The 21,273-nt window shown below is 31.8% G+C and overlaps 1 protein-coding gene across 2 annotated transcripts; it reads left to right on the plus strand.

Annotated features, from left to right (window-relative positions):
• Window positions 1-8,495, plus strand: LOC149196407 (medium-chain-alcohol O-fatty-acyltransferase-like). 2 transcript variants are annotated; one of them, XM_089403737.1, is made up of 8 exons: window positions 1-273; window positions 386-964; window positions 1,079-1,145; window positions 4,708-4,796; window positions 4,896-5,108; window positions 5,188-5,325; window positions 5,647-5,848; window positions 8,361-8,495. In XM_089403737.1, exons 1-7 carry the CDS (start codon window positions 31-33, stop codon window positions 5,821-5,823), a joined length of 1,506 nt encoding a protein of 501 aa, XP_089259863.1. In that variant the 5' UTR covers window positions 1-30; the 3' UTR covers window positions 5,824-5,848; window positions 8,361-8,495. The 2 variants fall into 2 exon arrangements, with proteins under 2 accessions (XP_089259863.1, XP_089259862.1); XM_089403736.1 differs by lacking the exon at window positions 8,361-8,495 and having other exon boundaries at window positions 5,647-5,994.
• Window positions 8,496-21,273: the final 12,778 nt, after the last annotated feature.

The following is a 21,273-nucleotide window of genomic DNA, read 5'->3' on the forward strand; positions in this document are numbered from 1 at the left end:
TATGCAGTAGTACTATCGAGAAACCACGCAATGGCTGGTGGAAAGAGCAACTTCGGATACTTGCAGACAGGTGTGAGGAAAATCTCTGTGAAAAAAAATGAAATCTGTGAAGAAGAAGAAGCAATGTCACCAAAGGGAGCCATATTTCGCCACCATTATCAGGATAGTTACATCTTAGTTATCATAGGTCAGGAGAAACAAGTGGATCTGCCTTCATTGAAGTTAACTGTGCAATCAACTCTTGTGAAACTTAAGCGCTTCTCCAGTATAGTTGTCAGCATTCTCATCATCTTGTTTTGTTTTAATTCTCATCATCTTGTTTTGTTTTGTTTTTTTGTTGGTATGGTGAGTTGAGTTAATTCTGATGGTTAATTTCTGAATCCAGAAGAGATGCAGAAATGGAAATCAGAAATGGGTGCTGCAGCAGGAGGTTGATATAGATAAACACATTATAGTGCCAAATCTTAGTAACTCCTTTACTCAGAATCCACAGTTTGTTGAAGAGTATACAGCCTCATTGGCTACTGCTCCACCCCTGGACCCTTCCAGGCCTCTATGGCAAATCCATGTGTTAAACTACAAATCACCAGAAGCTGCAGCTAGTGTAGTTTTCAAAATCCATCACTGCATAGGAGACTGTGTGTCTCTCATGTCTTTATTCCTAGATTCAACCAGAAAGAATTCTCAGCCTGACTCCATGCCCACCATACCATGTAGCAATAGGGCAAGCAAAAACAAACGGTCAGTCTGGTCTCCAAGGGGCATTCTGCAAGCTATGTGGAGTGCAATTTTCTCGTTGTGGTGTACAGTGGTAGAGCTTCTTCATGCTCTGGCAACTTTGCTGTGTTTGAAAGACAGCAAAATTCTCAGAGGCCCTCCAGAAGTGGTAGACCATCCAAAGCGTCTGGCCCATGTCACTCTTGACCTTCAGGACATTGCCATTGTCAAAAAAGCTGTGAATGGGGTAAGTTCTACTTTCCATCTTGAACGACTGCACTGCTGTTAGTTTTTCTTAGTAAGTTTTGCAGACATATAGTGCCACCATTAAGAGATGATGTGAAATATCTTTAACCTGCAGACAGTGAATGATGTAATTACCGGCATGCTCTCTGCAGGATTTGTGCGGTATTTTAATCGTCTACATGGTATGATTTTTTTTTCTAATTTTGCATTCTCAGTTAAACTCAATTGCCATCTTAAAAGTCACATTTTATGTTTTAATCCAGTTTTATCAGTTATGCGATCTGAACCGAGGATAATGAGAATCGGGATTAATTGGTTTAAAAATTCAAATATAGCATATATATATATATAAACTTGAATTATATACTAAAATAAAAAACTTTCTTAATTAAAAATCATATTTGAATCTAAGTTATTAAACTGACTATATATATATAACTTTGAATTATATACTAAAATAAAAAACTTTCTTAATTAAAAATCATATTTGAATCTAAGTTATTAAACTGACTAGAAACTTTGTTTTTTTCTAACCTGCGATTATTTCTTTGAAGTATGAAAAGAAATACTGCACTATTGGTGTAGATTAATTAGTCACCTTGTTAATTGAATCGTGTGTTTTTAAGTGTGTATTGATTTGTGATTTTTTTAGTGCTTATCAATTTAGAGGTTTAAATTTCATGGGGAAAGACTGGAAGATGAGAATTATTTTTGGGGAATTAAATTATCTCAAAGAACATAATATCTCATTGGTAAGCAATATTTCTTCCAACATAACATTTTATTGGTGGGCAGATCTTTCTTCTAACATCACATCTCATTGGTAGACAGATCCTCCTTCCATCCAACATTAATCTTGCCCAGTCTAAATTCAACTTAATTCCAAAAACTAAAAAAACTATTCCAAGAAACCTATCCTTATTGATAGGAAATCTTACTTCTATTTCCAAAAAATAAAAATAAACTATTTCAAGGAACATATCATCCCATTGATAAGCAGATATTTCTTCCACCATAACATCTCATTGATAAAAATATCTTTTTTCTATCCAACATAAAGACTGATCCAATCTAAATTCAACATAAAGACTGATCCAATCTAAATTCAAATTAATTCTTTGCCTAATGCCTTTATCCCTTTTGAACTTAGTATACTTAGTTTTAAGTTTGGTAATTCGTACAAAAACTTTATGTTTTTTAAACTCATTATTCTTTTTATTTTATCCTTGTGTTGAGAATTAAGTACATCAATTCAAAAAATGATCTGCAAATCATTCCCATTCCAAAAGCTTTATCACTGTAAAATATCCTTATAAATGCCTAGATCTAATATCTAATATATAGCGTGCTGGTTTAATCCGTTAATATTACCTGCTACAGATCCCTTTTGTCTATTAGCCTTGTTAAATTTTCATTTCTAACATTACCAGCTACAAGTCCCTATCTATCGGCATTGCTCTACATTGAAACTCCCGTCACATGGAGCCTGGCAAGCTTTAAAGGCTAGCATTTGGTACCAGTAAAAAGTAACGATGAACTGACCAGATCACAGGTAAACATTATGTCGTCTCTGTGTATCATTAATTATATTCTAGACTGTTACCGGTCATCACGGGTCAGCCGAAGAACCACTTCAGAAGGTGTGTAAGAAAGCATTTAAATTGCTGTAGTTTCGGGTATTGAGCTTAATTTGGCTGTGGTTTAAATAGGTTATAATTTTGTTTGGAAAATTATAAAATTTAGGTATAATTTTGAGAAAATTTGGTAGAAACATTTGAATATCTAACTATAAAATTCTAACATTTTGAGTTTCTCATCCATTATTAATGTTACTGAATCCATTTCTGTGTAAATTTTGAAATATTTGTGAAATTTAAAAAATATGAATCAAATGAAACACTTAATTTTCCATATGTTTGTGACACTCATGAAATCTTCGGAATTTAAAAGCCATGGCCTTTTTATTTATGTTTGTGAAATTTCCGCGACCTTCGGAATTTCAAAAGCTGTGACCTTTTTCTTTATGTTTGTAAAATGTCTGGAATAAATCATGACCTTTTTAGACAGGGTAACCTTAATTTTGCTTTTTCAATTTCTATTCCATGACCTTTTTAGATAGGGTAAACCTAATTTTTCTTTTTCATGTTTTTTTAAATTGAAATATTCAAATTATTTTAAAAAATGTAATTTTTTTCCTAAATCCAATTATTTAAATTGTTAAAAAATAGATGAAAACCGTGAAGAATTATTTAAATTGTTAAAAAAAATGAAAACCGTCCAGGGGTAAATTTGGATTGTTTTAAAATAGATAAAAACCCTAATTAGTATGTCTGATGCCCAAAACTTCAGTTGTTTTAAAAAACCGTCAATAAAATGTTTCATGTTCAAAGATTTCTTTTGACAATGAAGCGCTGTAGACAGCTCACATCAAACCCTTTTTTGCAGAGAGATTTTGGTAATAGTGAAGGGTTTTTAATGGATTCACTTAAATTATGGTTTCGCTCAGAGCACAATATCTGGCATTCATAGGCTTTATTTCTCAGTTGTCTATAATGTGATTTTTTGGAAGTTTTTCCGATGGGTTTTTCTAGTCAAAATTCGACAGCAATTTATTGGAATTTCAAGTTTGATAGTTAGTTTCTGCACAATCAAAGCGTCCCAAGGGTTTTCCAGGGTACAAATCAAGATTTAACCTCAATTTCTTCCACTGAATTCCGTCACCAAAATCTCCAAAAAATCACATTATAGACAACTCCCTTTATTTCTAATCAGAAAGTACTAAAATTACGATGATTCGCGGTTCTCAATTTCATGGACTTACCTGGATTGATGGTCAATTTGGGAAAAGTAACCATCTGAGTGCAACTTGTGCACACCATTATCTGAGTCTTTATCCTTTTCCCCTTTCAAATCTGGCATGCATATTTTTTTCATGATTCTCAGATAGAATCATAACTTTGAGCTCTGTAATATGTAAAATCTAGAATTTCAAGATATTAAATTCATTTTAATCCTTCAAGAGTTCATTTCAAATGGTTAGAAATTATAATTTTAGAAGAAGGAAAAAAAACTAAATTAAGAAAGATCTCTTTATCTAAAATAGGCTTATTTCAGAGGTTGAGCTTATTCTAATTATCAGACGTTTTTATCAAGAGACTGAATCCATTTTAATCATTCAATAACTAATTTACAATTACCATAAATCATAGTCTAGTAAAATGTTATATATTATATCACTGATTCAAAGGTGAAAAACATAAACAGACCTAGAAGGATCTTTGAAATTTTAACTGTTTTTGTATTTTTTTATATTATCATAAGTTTAAATTATGTAATCTGCAAAATTTATAATTTCTAAATACTAAATTCATTTTACACTCCTAAAAATCATAATCTTATTAAAAATTCATTTTGATACTAAAATCATAAACACACTCTAAAAAAAAATACAAAAAAAAACCTGCTCTGGGAAACCAAAAAAAGTTCGAAACAGTGATCAATAACCATAAAATTTTGTTTTGCTGAATTCTTCGTAATGTTACCGAAAAATATAGGTTTTGATTATTCTGTATGAAATCCCTCATGCGACCATTGTTTCAATCTTTACTCGACTAATACAATTAACTCTGAAGCAATAAACCCTAATAGCTAATCCCTAGTTGGGTTCTACCGTTTAGGGTTTACAGTAGATGAAGATGTTGAGCAAGAATTTTAGTTTGGATTTTGATTTTGTGAAATATCCAGAGAAAGATGGATCGCGCTCCAAGAAACCGTCGGACCTTCGAATCCGGGCACTCGTTCCAGTGAATACGAGACCGTTCCCTGGACTCCATGTAAGAGTACCTCATCAACACAATATAATTGAATTTTGCAGTAATTATGCCCTATGCTTTTAGGGTTCTGAATCCATAGTTACAATTTGTATTTGGCAGCCATTGGAGTACATGATGGAGAAGAATCAACGAGACGCGAGATGGGGCAACGGATTCAGCTTGTGGACACTTCCCATCCCGCTGCGTAAACGTAGCCATTTCCTGGACTACTGCAAGGAGGCCAAGAGCAGGTTAAACAGAAAGAAAGCATCGTTCGAGGCTCAATTTACCTACCTACTTACCGCCTTAATCGCGCATATTTTTGGAATAAATGTAAGATTGGTCATCTGTCGTTGAATGTGACGTTATTTTCTCTTTCAGGAACTGAGTAAATGTCTTGGTGTGTGAACAGCTTGCAATTTACCTCCCATATCGACAATGTTTAAACACCACCCTCGTTTTCTCAAATGTACAAGGCCCAGTAGAACAAGTTCAACTGCACAACAACTTAGTTACTCATATTATTACCACTGTCTCCAGACTGCCTCAGGTTTGTGATTTTACAATAATGTTGGTAGATTTCAGGAATATTTTAGAATTTGATAGACTAAAAAAAGTTAAAAAAAGTTAAATGATTATTAGTAAATTTCGGAAATATTTTAGAACTTGATAGAAGAAAAAAGTTAAACAATTGAATTTTGAGCACGAACAAACACAAGCAATTGATTTCACCTTTACTTACCAGATTTCAAAATATTCTCAATCAAAATCCGCAATCAAATTAAATTATAATTTTACTTATATAACTACAATTTTTCTTTGTAATAATCATTTGTGTAACTATTTCTTCCTCTGCACTTTTCGCCTTTAGGGTTTGGTTGTGCATTTTCAAAGCTACGCGGGGAAGGCTAAGCTCGTAGCAATGGCTGCAGAAGATATTTTCCCGAATCCTCAACAACTCTGCAACGATTGGGCTTACGCACTCCATCAAATGAAAGAAGAAGCTCTGGCTCTTGCAGGCGTGGGTGTAGAATTACAAAATCCCTGACGTACAAAAGGAAATTGTGCTGCAGGTTTAAATTTATATATTGCCCTCTATTCTATTTGGAAAGAGCTGAAGGGATATGGAATGTGGTTATTCTGAGTCATGCTCAATGCTAAATATTTCTGTCTACTATCGCTTTTAAAAATCTTTTAAATATATTTGTATTTTAATTTATTTTAATATTTGATTAAAATATATTTGTATTTTAATTTATTTTAATATTTGATTATATTAATTTTTCATTTCTAGAGTTTCTTTGTTTTAAATATATTTGTATTTTAATTTTTTTAATATTTGATTATATTAATTTTTCATTTCTAGAGTTTCTTTGTTTTAAATATATTTTTATTTAATTTATTTTAATATTTGATTATATTAATTTTTCATTTCTTAGAATTTCTTTGTTCTGAATTTTAATGTTAAAATTGTAATTAGTCTAAGTAATTACTTTAAATTATGATTTTAATTAGATTTTAAATAATTTTTATTATTTTAAATTATGGTTTCAATTTTAATAATTTTTTTAGTCAAAGGAAGATTTTATTTTAGGTAGTAATTTTAACTAACTTTTATTATTTTAAATTATGATTTCAATTTTAATTATTTTTTAGTGAAAAGAAAATTTTATTTTAGATAATAAAAATTAAAAAAATTCTTAAAATTAATTTCATCCTTAACTCTAAACTTTGCTATATATAAAAACCACATATAAAAAAATATTGATAATTTTTGAAAAAAAAATTATGACTTTCGTTAAAACATTTTAAATAATGAATTGAATTTACCATCCAATATAAACAATGTTAAACAACTTCATAATAGTTTTATTACGATCATATCACTTTATTAACATTTTTTTATCATACTGCAATGTAAAAAGAATCATAAAATGGTATCATAAAAATATAAAATTGTTGAAAAGGTTAATACGGATGTTTTTAATGAAACCTTAAAATTTCATAAGATAAATAGATAAGAAGCTTTAATGAAAAGGTAAAAAATAATATTTTTATTTTAAGGGATGATTTTTGTTATTGTATTTTAAGGGATGATTTGAGTTATTTTATAAATTCTAAATGGTTGTTAAATCCAATGATACATTAGAATTTATTTCTCATTGCTTGTTTCTCAAAGATCACTTTCATAACCCTACTACTATCTAAAGCTCTGTTATGCAACTTACTTTTGACTAGGTCCCATATTTGGAAACATCATTAAGATTCATCTCAGATCTGTTTTATTTGAATCTACCTCCTGTCCACGGTATAAACCTTCAAGGGTTGGACTTATATGTTGTATATGCAAATCTGCCTTGTGAATGAATGCTACTGAATGCTCAGAATGCATAATTATGTTGCACACTCCATTTTTATGAACACCAACACCAGCAAATATTATGTGGATTGGGATCTAATTTTTTGTGTTTTTACACTGGAAGAATTATTGAATTCTAAACTATAATCAGATATGGTATAGGGTGACGCTAATACAGCCTGTAAAAGAAGCTGTAAGCTTGCTTTCAAATTCAGAGTTAAAGAATCACCCTAACTTCTTTGTTATGTATGTGGACCTTAAAATCATAAGCAAACAATAACAGTGAGATCAATACTCTGTTTATCTTTCCCGGAGTTACATGCATCTATTGTAACCCAATGGGCTAGATAGGCATTGCTAATAACCCTACTACCATTTAAAACAGTGTTTTACAACTTACTTTTAACCATGGGAATATTTTAGGGCTAATATTCGCCCATGGGCTAATTTTCTATACTTTTTCCAAAAAAAAAGATTCATTAATTTCCATTTTTTTTGTAAAAATGATTGGCCGAGATTTTATAGAATGAAATTATTTTACCCTAAAAATCGCCAAAAAATTATATATAGGATGTATAAAAATATTATAAATTTGAATATTTTTACAAAAATATCTCCAAACATTTTATAGATTTCATATTATGGACTAGTGGGATTCGCCAAGGTTTCTAAACTTTAAGATAAATTTCCATCCTTAAAACTGGGAACTTCATTGCAAAGACTTATCTCAGGTTTGTTTCGTTTGAGTCCACCCCTTGTCCATTATATAAACCTTTAAGGGATGGAATTATCCACTATGTTAGTATGATAGTCTTGAATTTTCATTTCACTTTGTTTGGTTGGACAAATTTGTTTTTTTAACAATATTTAGATGTTTTAGTCATAGTCCAAAATATATCATACCAAGACAAGTTTATTTAGATCTTTTATTATAGATCCAGAAAGATCCACATCCTTTGTAATATCAAGGCCCCTGTCTATCAAGTGATTGAAGGAAAACAGTAGTCTTAACAGACCCATGTAGTGACATATTACAATTTCAAAAAGAGTTAAGAAATTATTATATGAAAACTATTGTAAAACTACTGTATATATTATTTTCAGGTAAGTGTAGTCCTTTTGAAAGCTAATCTGCAAGCTTGCTGATGGATTTCCACAATATGATATTGGAATTTGTAGCTTTAAAAGTGTTCTTAAGTTGAACTATATTTTCATGTTTTTTATAGGAGCTTCAAGAATGTTCTTTGCCTGAGGATATTGCTGATGAAGAGAAACCAATGAATTCATCATCGGAGATATTTAGTTTGATGTGTCACCAGTGTCAGCGAAATGAGAAAGGAAGGGTGGTTTGGTGCTCCAAATGTAACAAACATTACTGCGTTTGCTGCACTGAAAGATGGTATACATGCTAAATAACACTTTCCCTGGAAGAAACTACTGTAAGACCATCTTGTACTTCTATCCAGGTACCGTAAAGCTCAGGTAGGTGTAGTCCTTTTGAAAGCTAATCTGCAAGCTCGCTGATGGATTTCCATAATATGATATTGGAATTTGTAGCTTTAAAAGTGTTCTTGAGTTGAACTATATTTTCATGTTTTTTATAGGAGCTTCAAGAATGTTCTTTGCCTGAGGATATTGTTGATGAAGAGAAACCAATGAATTCATCATCGGAGAGATTTAGTTTCATGTTTACCCTGAGGATATTGCTGATGAAGAGAAACCAATGAATTCATCATCGGAGAGATTTAGTTTCATGTTTACCAGTGTCAGCGAAATGACAAAGGAAGGGTGGTTTGGTGCTCCAAATGCAACAAACGTTACTGTGTATGCTACACTCAAAGATGGTATACATGCTAAATAACACTTTGGCTTGAAGATAAATGTAGCCATATTCTACTATTGTTTTTATGGTGTGCTCTTTTTTTTCCTTTTCTGTTTAACTAGACTCGAAACACTATAAATGTTTGTTGAGCTTCTTCCTAAAATGAAAAGTAGGCTCACTTAATCTCACCTAATTAGAAGTTTACATAAAATATAAAGCAAGGAATTTTATGTGACTTAACATATGAATTTTGAAGTTTCAAATGACCTGAAAATGACTGAAATAATAATGGATTCTAGCATGCAATTATCAATATATTGAAATCACCTTAAAAATGGTATATGATGTTAGACAAGAGGTCACTTCCAACTATTTTTTTTTTCTCCTTATAAGTGCAAAATCTTCTTATGGGTTTTATCTACTAAATGCACCTTAATGATGTATTGTATTTTGGAATTGGACTCATGTTTTTTTCCTTATAAGTGCAAAATCTTCTTATGAGTTCTATCTACTAAATGCACCTTAATGATGTATTGAATTTTAGATTTGGACTCATGTCTTGACAACTTCACTTAAGCTTCTTGCTATTTCTTTTGGTGCACTCAAGACCTCCATGCGCTTATTACTGATCTGCACACTGTACATTTCTCCAGTTTCAAAACATCTCCCTACTCCTCCAGCTTAGGGCAGGGGCTGCTGGGCAACCCCTCTTGTTTAATAATAAATTAATTTTTATTTCTAAATCTATAATTATGTTTTCAATATAATTTTACAATGAAACTTGTTGATTTATTGACCAGTGACATGACTAATTGTTTTCCTCTATCACTATTTTTTCTATGAAACATTCACTATTCATTGTTTTTATAACATTCAACAATATGTGGTTCGTTCAAGCAGCTACCAATTACCTTGTTGTGTTAGTTTTTAAAATACAATAATTGTTTTTATACCATTCAACCATCTGTGGTTCGTTCAAGCAGCAACCAATTCACCAACCTAGACTTAACTTGTTGCGTTAGGTTTTAAAATGCAGATCATTCACGAATACTATTAGCGGGTAGCAAAAGATCAAATAAAAACAAAATTCCTTTTAACTACCACATTATGTGACAGTAGTAAATATTGACAGTTTATTGGTTGTATGGCTGCTGACAACAATAGTTGAGTTGTAAGTTCTTAGGAGTTTCTATGACTTTGTGGCTTCAACCTGAAAAGTCGAGTACCGATGACATGCAACAGTGATAGGCCTTCACCGAACCCCAAATTGCCTCCAAAAACTCCGCCGCTTCATTCCGTGCCTGTTGCCAGGCACCTCTCCAACTCACCATTTTGAAATTTCGTGGACGACCAACAGAACAGAGAGATGACTCTTATGCCATGATCATGCCGGAAGGGGAAGGTAAAGGCACAAGGAAGGGGACGGAGAGTGACTCCTTGAGACCCTCCTCTGTTACGGGGTGGCCTGGTTTGACATGGTCATTTCTTTGTGGCAGTTCGGTTTGGAATGAAAAGGTTGCAGTGCTTAGCATAAGAGAATGCAGGAGATATTCTCAGTTGCAAGCTCACTCCTCCATGAGATCTAGTTTTACGAGAAGCCTCCGGAGCAACTTTTGAGGTTTTGTTGTTGGTTTCCACACTTACCAGTATTGTTTTCCCCATTGTTTTTCACATAACATATTTTTCAACTAGTTTGATTTGATAAGGAATTTGTTGACTTCGATAACATATTTCCTATATGTATTTAATGACAATATATTTCATGTATGTATTTAATGGCAATTGGATGCTCTCTCGTACAAAGAATCTGAGATGCTTTAGTTGGGAAAAAGTTTTAGCTTGAACATTGAATTGTTTTTTATTTTTTATTTTTTTCCCATAATTAGGTTGAGTTTGGTAATTAGATTGAGTTTTGGTTGAGTTGAGTTTTAATGTTGAAGGGAAGAATAATTTTGATTTTTTAGATATTTAACTTTTTCAGTGGTTTGATGAAAATTGAAACCCACGTAAACTCACTAATCTATATTTAATCCATCTTTATAAATCTCTCTGACCTCAAAATGTGATTGCTTGGCAAGGTGTAAGAAAAGCCTTCCCTTTCTAATGGTATCGGCGATTTCTAGTAGTATCTAAGGGTGTAAGATACCATGATAGCTCTTTCTTTTCTAGTCGTAGAACACAAGATACCATGGGACTAAATTTTCTCTCTTAACCATTGGACCATGTCTTTCAACTTTTCTTATCATTATGATTTCACCAACTATAACTATCTAGTGGTAGAACACAAGATACCATGGGACCAAATTTTCTCTCTTAAACATTGGACCATGTCTTTCAACTTTTCTTATCATTATGATTTCACCAACTATAACTATTAAATTATTCACCCACCAATCAAAAAACCAAAACCACATAAACCCAATTAATCTATATTATAAATCACTCTCTTATACCTCTCCATAAAATTTAAACTTAAAATTTAATGAAAATTAAAACCCGCTTGAATCCACTAATATACCCTTGTAAATATCTCTCACACATATACATATTTAAATAATATTTAATCAAAATATTCCATTCTAATATTCTATAATTTATATATTTAAATAATATTTAATCAAAATACATAGCGCCGAAAGCTCTATACAATGGCAATTGTAACAGCTCTATATAATGGCAGATGATGTCACAAGTCTGTCACAAGCCAAGTGTTAAATAAGAATTAAAAAATAATAATGATGAAAAAAATTATATAATGTAATTAAAAAAATAATTTGTCTTAAATGTTGATTTGATTTTAAAATATTATTTAATTAAAAATTTATGTTTTAACACATTGCAATGGAGTTTAAAGGTAAATTTAAAATGATTTTTTAGATGTAGAAATAAATATTTTTATATCTAAATTTTGTTGGGTTAAATTTGATTTTTAAATATTATTTAATTAAAAATTTATGTTTTAGCACATTTGAATGGAGTTTAAAGATAAATTTAAAATGATTTTTTTAGATGTAGAAATAAATATTTTTATATGTAAATTTGTTTTTTATATGTAAATTTTGTTTAGTTAAATTTCATTATAGTAATTGAATTTTGATTTTTTAGACCATTAAAATTAGAAATTAGATAAATATAAATGTTATTACATAAAGTTAATAATAAAATTGATCACAATGTAAGGAAATTTTAATATATTTAATTTTAATATTCTTTTATTTTATGTATTTTTTATTATTAAATTTATTATATATATATATATATATATATGATGATGGGTGGTTAACGTCCGCTGAGATCAAACAATGATCTATCGGACCTAAATAAAGAAATTATTTATTTTGATTTAAGATTTTAATCCTATGCTCAAAAAGCTTGGAGAGAAGCCTCCTTAGCTCACTATAATTTTGACATTGTAAAAGGCTAGGAAGGTCAGTATTGTAACAAAGATTGTGAAACTGAGATCTAATGTGGTTGTACGCAAGGCACTCTAAGAGGAAGTGGTTTTCATCCTGGATGCTCCTATTCTCACAAATATGGTAGATCATTTCCGTCCATGGCGTTTTAGGAACTGCCCAACGACCTGTTTCACTATGGAGCTCATGAGAATTCGTTCTAATATTTGCTATATTAATTTTCTTCTTTGAGCTAGTTAAAATAGAGATATACTTTTGATCTTCTAGGGTGGGGTTGATGACCTTCTTATAATAACTTAATTTTCTTTTAGACGCTAAATCTTTCTCACACCACAATTTTTCTTTGAACTTAGAAGTAACAATATCTTTAATGTTAATATATATATAATTTTTTCAATTTTATTATATTATATTTTAAATATATTATATTTTAATTTTTGTAGTATATTTTTTTAATACTTAAAATTATTGTTGAAACACATGCATATTTTATTTATTGAGATTATATAATCCATTTGCTTTAGAGGGTTGTTGATTTAAGGAGAGTAGATTATATTGAAAATCAAAATTGTGCTCAAAGTTTTATTTAATAATATAATGTACAAATATAAAATAATAGATTTAGTCTAAACCTTAAGATAGACAAACTATATTAGACATACAATTATTTAGTTGAGTAATTATCTCAACTTTACACGAAACTAGGAAGCAAACTTGTTGGAGGGAGTCTCTCAAACCAATTAGGCTCAACAATCTCCTAATTAATAGGAAAAGACTCTGTATATAGAGAACCAAGTGTATATTATGATCAATTATCTCAATACATCGTAACCATAATCACACCTAAGATAAGTAGGAGTTATATACTCAAAAACTCCCCTTTAACAACTACTTGTCTTAATCTCAATAAGATGAGGCCTTTATCTAGATCTTTTTTGTAGCACATGCTCCACCACACACTGAAGTACCTCCTAATCAACAAATTCTACCTCCAATTTCACCTCATGTCTTAATCATGCAGACATCACTAAATTCTATTCCTCCATATAATGCTCCACCCTACACTGAAGTACCTCCTAATTAACAAAGTCTACCTCCAATTTCACCTCATGTCTCAATCTATTCCTCCATATAAATGGCAAACTGCACTTTGAGGGCTCCTGTGAGGGAGTTATACTCAATCCTCCTGGATACCATGTTAAATTTAGGAGAGTGGATTTTATTGCACATTATAATTGTGTTGAGAGTTTTATTCATCAATGTAATTGCACAAATATAAATATAATAAACTTGGTCTTAATATAGGAAAACTATCTTGGACACACAATCACTTAGTTGAACAAATATCTGAACCTTACAAAAAAAAACTAGGAAGTTAAGTAGTTGGAGAGAATATCCACTATAATGATTTATACATTTAAAAATACAATAATAATTTCTCTAACAAAATTCTAAATTCTAAAAAAAAAAACCTAAACTTATCCTTTTATTATTAATCCATCAATAAAAATTTTAATTTAATTTTATTATCACTCTGACATATATAATTTCTAAATTTATTACCACTTTGAAATACATAAAATATTTTTTTTAAATCTCAACCAAAATCTCAACCAAATTTTCAATCTGACATACATAATTTTTAAATTTATTGCCACTCTAACATACTTAAAATACTTTTTTAAAATCTCAACCAAATTTTCAAATTCTACAACATCTATATTTAAACCGTTAAATTATAACTCTAAAACTTTTCACCCTATCACTTTAACCATATAAATATCTTCAAACTTTAATAACATTTAAAATTTTCCTAATCCTTATCCACTATTTAAAACCTCAAATTATAACTCTAAAACTTTTCACCTTATCACTTTAACCATATAAATATCTTCAAACTTTAATAACACTGAGTCCTGAAACTTTAATAACACTTAAAGTTTTCCTCAATCCTTATCCATTCGCCTGGGAAAAACCACTAAACATGAAGGAGCTGTTAGCCTTCCTCTCCATTTGTTTTGTAGTCTCCATTGGCCTTTCTAAAAAACCGATATAAAAAACATAATTAAACGTTTATACTACTAAGCAATCTATGAAATAAAAAACTCAAAAGAGGGACTTAAGCTTTCCTTTTCAGTAGAAAATATTAATTTTCATTTCTGCAGGATCCGGATCTGCTCATCTTTTTATCATCCCATCCCAACGCTTTACTATGTGGGACCTAAAAGCTTTCTATGAAAACAACAATTGCAACTCCACATGTCAGGGGATCAAGCTTCAGCAGTCAATTCTTTTATCATCCCATTTCAATGCTGAGAAACTGTTACTAGCATGGAATCAATGTCTCTTACCCTGACATAGAAAATTTATTATTCGAAAATTTATTATGATCTACCTTCAGTTAATTCTGTAAATTTTATAGTTGTGTGCGTCTCTTCACTTCGTACTATAAATAATTTCAGTGTGCAAATTAAAAGTTATGACAATTATTTTCATCACCTACTACTGAATTTAATAATACATTAATTTGCTATTTATATCTTTTGCTTCTATATTATAAATAATGTTTAATATGCAAATGAAAGACTAGGAAATTTATTTCCATAGCGTACACTCATTTTAATTTTATATATAGGCAGGCTTCGCTGTAAAACAACTTTACTTCGTGAAGTTCTTATAAATTAAATTCTTGTAACATACCCTTACATTCATTACCTATACAGCTATTTATATCTTTTGCTTCTATATTATAAATAATGTTTAATATGCAAATGAAAGACTAGGAAATTTATTTCCATAGCCTACACTCATTTTAATTTTATATATAGGCAGGCTTCGCTGTAAAGCAGCTTTACTTCGTGAAGTTCTTATAAATTAAATTCTTGTAACATACCCTTACATTCATTACCTATACAGCTATTAATGAATGCATGGACTTCTATTATGTTGACATAAAAAGAATTAAATTCTTGTAACATGTCTTTACATTCATTACCTATACAACTATTAATGAATGCATGGACTTCTATTATATTGACATAAATAGAAGTATGGTTGTCAATAGATGTTATTCTGGGTATTTGGAAAGGTTTAATAATAACTTCTTCACTTAGGTTTCAATCGCAGATGAAATATGATATGTTGCTGTCAGATGACATAATCATAATGTAATCATACTTCTGGGTGGTTGGGAGGGTTTAATAATAACTTCCCCACTCAAGTATCACATATGAAACATGATATGTTACCATGAGAGGACACAACCATAATAACTATGATATATGAACCACACTTTTTCTAGTGGTCCCACCCCTTTTAAAAAAAATAGAAGCATTGCTATAAATTTAAGAGATTTTCATAGTGTCTATATGACATTTGGTAAACTATAATAATGTACATTACCAAGGCCCAACACACATTTTAGCCACAATTAGGATTGCTTAGAAAGTGTGGTTTGTATTTCAATATTATTTGTTGTGAAATAGCCTTAAATCTTCAATTTTTCGGGAGGAGTGAAAAGTATACACGTTTTTATTTTATGCTGGATTTTTTAAATTTATTATCGAAAATCGGTTACATAATTTTAGCCACAATTAGGATTGCTTACAAAGTGTGGTTTGTATTTCAATATTATTTGGTGTGAAATAGCTTTAAAGCTTTAGTTTTTTTGGGGAAGAGTGAAAAGTATACACGTTTTTATTTTTTTGGGAAGGGTGAAAATTATACACATTTTTATTTTTTTTGGGAAGAGTGAAAAGTATACACATTTTTTTTTGGGAAGAGTGAAAAGTATACACGTTTTTATTTAGATTGGATTTTAAAAATTTATTATCGAAACTTTATATTTTCAATTATAAGTAAATAGAATGTAAATTGTAATAATTAAATTATTATTTTTAATATGTAATGTTGGATTTTTTTAAATTGTAATAATTAAATTATTATTTTTAATATGTAATGTTGGATTTCAAAAATTTATTATTGAAAATTAGAAAAAATAAAATAAAAGTAAATTTGAAAAATTTTAAATTTATTTATTTTGTGTTTTATATATTTAATTATAAGTAAATAGAATGCAAATTTTAATAATCTAATTACTATTTTTAATATGTAGATAAATTTAATATCATATTTTTTTTAGATTTAAATTATATCATTATTTTTATTTTTTAAGTTTTAATTAGATTTTTAGTAAAATTATATTACAAAATTATTCTAAACATAACATAGTTAAAGTAAATTGCTATTTAAGATATTTTTTTGGACAAAGAGTTTTAATATACAAAATCTAGTTTTCATAATATTATTATTATTACTTTTAAATTGAAGTTAAGTTTAAAGAAACTAATACCTTAATATTATTATTATTACTTTTAAATTGAAGTTAAGTTTAAAGAAACTAATACCTGCCTCTTGTTTCCCGAATCATGGTCTTACCTTCAACCTTTTTTTTTTTTATAAATTTTAACCTAAAATGTTTTAAAATTTATTATAATAATATAATACAAATAAATTATAATAAGTATAAGGTGTAGATTAATTGATTTATATGGGGTTTAGTGTTTATCAAATTATTGGTTCAAATTTTATAAAGAGGAGTTGAGAGTGTTACTTTTTTTTTTTCAGAAAGAAAAAGCATTATATAAATTATATTGAGAGAATATAAGTTCTAGATAATACAAAAAAAAGCATTCAGAAGCTGTATGAGAGAATGATTGTTCCAGATAGTACAAATAACAGCAATCGGTAGTTGTATGATCCTGATTTTTAGGATGCAAAACAGATAACAAAAATTCCCAAAAAGAGTGGCATACATAGAACGATACCATGTGTAAGCGACACATACTAGATTTATTCAGATAAGAGAAACTAAAACAGGGATATATCATGACATGATCAAAACACATAGAGGCAGAAGATGATAAAAGGGAAAAAAAGCATAGCAATGGTCAACAACCAGGAACGGAAAAATCCTGGATGAGCCAGGAATGCTCGTCGAGAGAAACCTTCAGGGACCAGGACCCTGTCCCGAGAAATAAGCCTTCCTTGACAGAGAGTTCGCTTGCTAATTTTGATCGCGGCAGATGTGCTGAATTGAGCAGTTTTTCATGAGACCCCAGTGATACTTAATCCTGTCCAACCAGCCAGCGAAGTGGGGGCATCTGATGTGGCTAGAACCCATGAAATGATCGATCACAGATTTTGAATCACCAAAGATAGAAATAGACTAGATATCAAAGAAAGTGCAAAAAGCAAGAAGACCTGCAAGGGCTTGCACCTCCACTAAGTTGTTTGAGCCACTTCCACCATTCCATGAAATAAAGAATTGTGTATTCTCATCCATAATGATGTGAACCCCGCATCCACAAATTCTTTGTTGTTCTGCACCATCAAAGAACGCCCTTGTAGTCTTTAAGCAAGAGCATATATCCGCAGAATTGTGGCTTTTCTGCACTTTGGGAGGATATTTTGGAATAGAATCATAGACCGTGATGATATGCTGCAAAATAGACATGAGAGGGGATTTTGATTCCTTAAAAATCTTGTTGTTTCACCATTTCCAGGCGCACCATAGAACGCTAATAATCAAAGGTCTCCATGAAACTTTTTGCGTGCCCCACCACTCAAACGCTGCCTGAGAGGAACTAAAAGCAATGAGAGGAAAGCCAAAAAGATTTTCCAGGACTTGCCAGATTTGCAGCATAGATTGACATTGGAAAAACATGTGAAAGTTGGATTCTTCGTGAGAGTCACACATCGCGCATCTGCTTGGCCCGTGCCAGTTCCTCTTTCCCAAATTCTCCCATGTCAAATTTTTGTTGTAGAATACAAGCCATGAGAAAAAGATTGATTTCGGAGGGCAGCCTGACTTCCACAAGAGCGGAGGAAAAATCGAATTACAGCTGAGGGCCTTAGGACTGATCAGGTTAGAGTAGATGTCTTTTACTTGAACAACCAAATTTGCATTAGGAACTGACCATACCAGATAGTCTGTAGTTCCAGAACGATGGAAACCACAGCCTTTCAGATATAAGATGACGGAGTTCCAAAGGCCAGTCAGGGGAGCTGGCATGCCGAGATCGTAGGCTTCCTTCCATATGGGGATAGGGCCGTGCCAGGCGGAGATGAGTTTATCCCAAGTAAAAATACCAATTCTGTGGAGAAAACAGAGAAGCTGCTCGGGAATGGAGATGCCCTCCCGGCCTCCAACGAAGGGATCGATTCCAATAAAAATTCTGCTGCCCGTTTGAAATTTCCACTTCAAGTTCTTTAGAAAATAATGCTCAATTTTCCGAAAACTGAGCCAGATGGCCGAACCATATTTAGCTCCAATCCTACCTTTTCTGTACCAATATTCTATATCCCTTCCTTTCATATATTTGTTCTTAATAGTTTTGCTCCACGGCCCATCCCCGAAAATACCCCTCCACAAAGACCTGCATAGGAGAGCTTTATCGAAGGTCCTCATATCCAATAAACCCCAGCCTCCTAAGCTCCTTGGCGCGACAATCTTTTCCATTCTCGATAGGTGGTATTTCTTCTGGTGAGCTTTGCCTCCCCATATAAAATGTGCAGAGATCTTATTCATTTTGATAATTATATTTGCGGGAAGGGAGAAAATGTGGGCCCAGTAAACAGCCATCTGCATTAGGACAGCTTGAGTCAGAATAATTTTGCCCACCAGAGAAAGGCATTTGAACTCCCAGGCAGAGATCTTCTTATAGAACCTGTCAATCAATCACTGCCAATCCGCATTTGAGTAACTGTTTGCCTTTAATTGGAAACCCAAATACTTAACTCCATCCTTGATCAACCTTGATTCTACACCAAATAACTGTGAGATCCAATTAACCAGTTCAGTGTTAGTGTTGTTGTGGAAAAGAATGGACTTGGCTCTGTTTATATATAAACCAGTTGCACTTTCAAATCTTTTCATGATATCAAAGAGGCAAGACCATGATGCTCTACAAAGCATAGCGAATAGAAGCATATCGTCTACAAAAAGATTGTGGGACATGAAGGTATTCCTGCAAATCTTGACAGGCTTGCACCTATTCTCTAAGACTGCTTTGTTGATGTGGAGGCTCAGCGAGTTCATTGCCATGATAAACAGAAGAGGGGAAAGGGGGCACCCTTGACGAAGTCCTCTTTCAGCTGGAAAAAATGGAGAGGGCATGCCATTAATGATAACTGCATAATTCACATTCTCCACGCAAGACATTATCCAGCTGATGGGGTTTGTTTTCAGACCAATTTTTGCTAATAAGCATTTAATAAAACCCCAGTCCAGACAGTCGAAAGATTTTTGAAGGTCTATTTTCATTATGGCAGCGTCTGATTTCTCCGAGAGCATAGAAAACAAGCACTCTTGCGTATTGGAAACAATGTCCAGTATGCTCCTTCCCTTTAAAAAAACATGTTGATCCTTAGTGAGAAAAGTGGCCAGAGTCTCTTTAATCCTTTCCGCAACAATTTTGGTGATGATTTTGAAAGATATATTGCATAAGGAAATCGACTGGAAATCTTGGAAGGAAACCGCCTCCATCTTTTTGGGATAAGAGCTATATGAGTGGAGGATATGATCGGGTGAATACTGCCCGAAATTCTTGATGCTTCGACCATCCTCAACAGGTCTTGCTTGATAATGTCAAAAAAGTGGATGTAAGATTCGATTGTCCAGCCATCGGGGCTAGGACATTTGTCCTTTTTAAAGGCCTTCAGAACCCCCATAAGCTGGTCCTCTGTTATGGGCTGAAAGAGACTCTCATTTTTTTCATCATTGAACATTTGAGGCATCAGGTCAATACCCACAAAATGTCCAGGATTCTGCTTCCTTCCCTTCTTTTATATTGCCCTTTAAAATGTCTTACAGCTTAGAGATATCTTGTTGAGAGACATAAAAGCCTCCCTGACCATCGCTTATCCTCCATATGGTATTTTTCTGTCGCCTGGAATTTGCATATTTATGAAAAGACTTCGTATTCCTGTCACCCTCCTTAAGCCAAGTTACTCTGCTTTTGAGTTTCCAAAAAGCTTCCTCTTGCTTCAAAAGGTTCTGTTTTTTTCTTTCTAACTCTTTTATGCGACATCTCATGCTGAAGGGAAAAGAGTTGACGTCCATATCCCTTTGGATCTTGTCCAGCTCCCACTGCGTTTCCTGAAGGGAGGCTCTATCCCTTTGTCTTTTTTTAAACTGCCAATCTTTGACCACTTTCCTCGTGGCGCTCATCTTGTCTTTGAATGTCATGAATGGGGTGGCCGAATCTTTTGCAGAGAAGTCCTTCCAATTGTTTGTAACGACTTCATTGAATTCTAGGTCCTGTAGCCATGATCTATTGAATTTAAAGGGGAACCCTTTTCTGATATCATTTCCCTTCCAGCATAAGAAAATTGGTTTATGGTCCGATATAAGAGCAGTCCCAATGGATGAGAGTGGCATTCCCATTTTATCAATGATGCTGCCATGAACGATGAATCGATCCATCCTCTTTGCAATATAAGCGAGAGTGTTACTTGTGTTCAAAGTTTTTGACTTTTTTTAGGTATATTTTTTTGGTTTATATGATCGGAAATCTAAAATTTTAAAATAATAACATAATTGGAATAAATCATAATATGGTGTAGAGGAATTCATTTGTATGAGGTTCACTGCTTATGAGATTATTGGTACAAATATTATGGGGAGTGGTTGAGAGTGGCAACCACTTGTGGTGATAGAGTCTAACCATTCAAAGTTTTTATTTTTCTAAAACATATATTTTGGTCTATTTTACCAGAAATGTTTTTTGAAATGGTAAATTTGAAATTCAAATCCTTTAATTTCATGGTGCCAAATCATTTTATGTATTTAAAAAATTGCCCAGAAATTTATCCAAATTTTAGCACTATTTTGATAAAATCCGG

This window comes from Pinus tabuliformis, chromosome 2_2, assembly GCF_031772625.1.
Source record: "Pinus tabuliformis cultivar Carrire ecotype Pingquan chromosome 2_2, CPIR1, whole genome shotgun sequence".
Lineage (NCBI taxonomy): Eukaryota > Viridiplantae > Streptophyta > Pinopsida > Pinales > Pinaceae > Pinus > Pinus tabuliformis.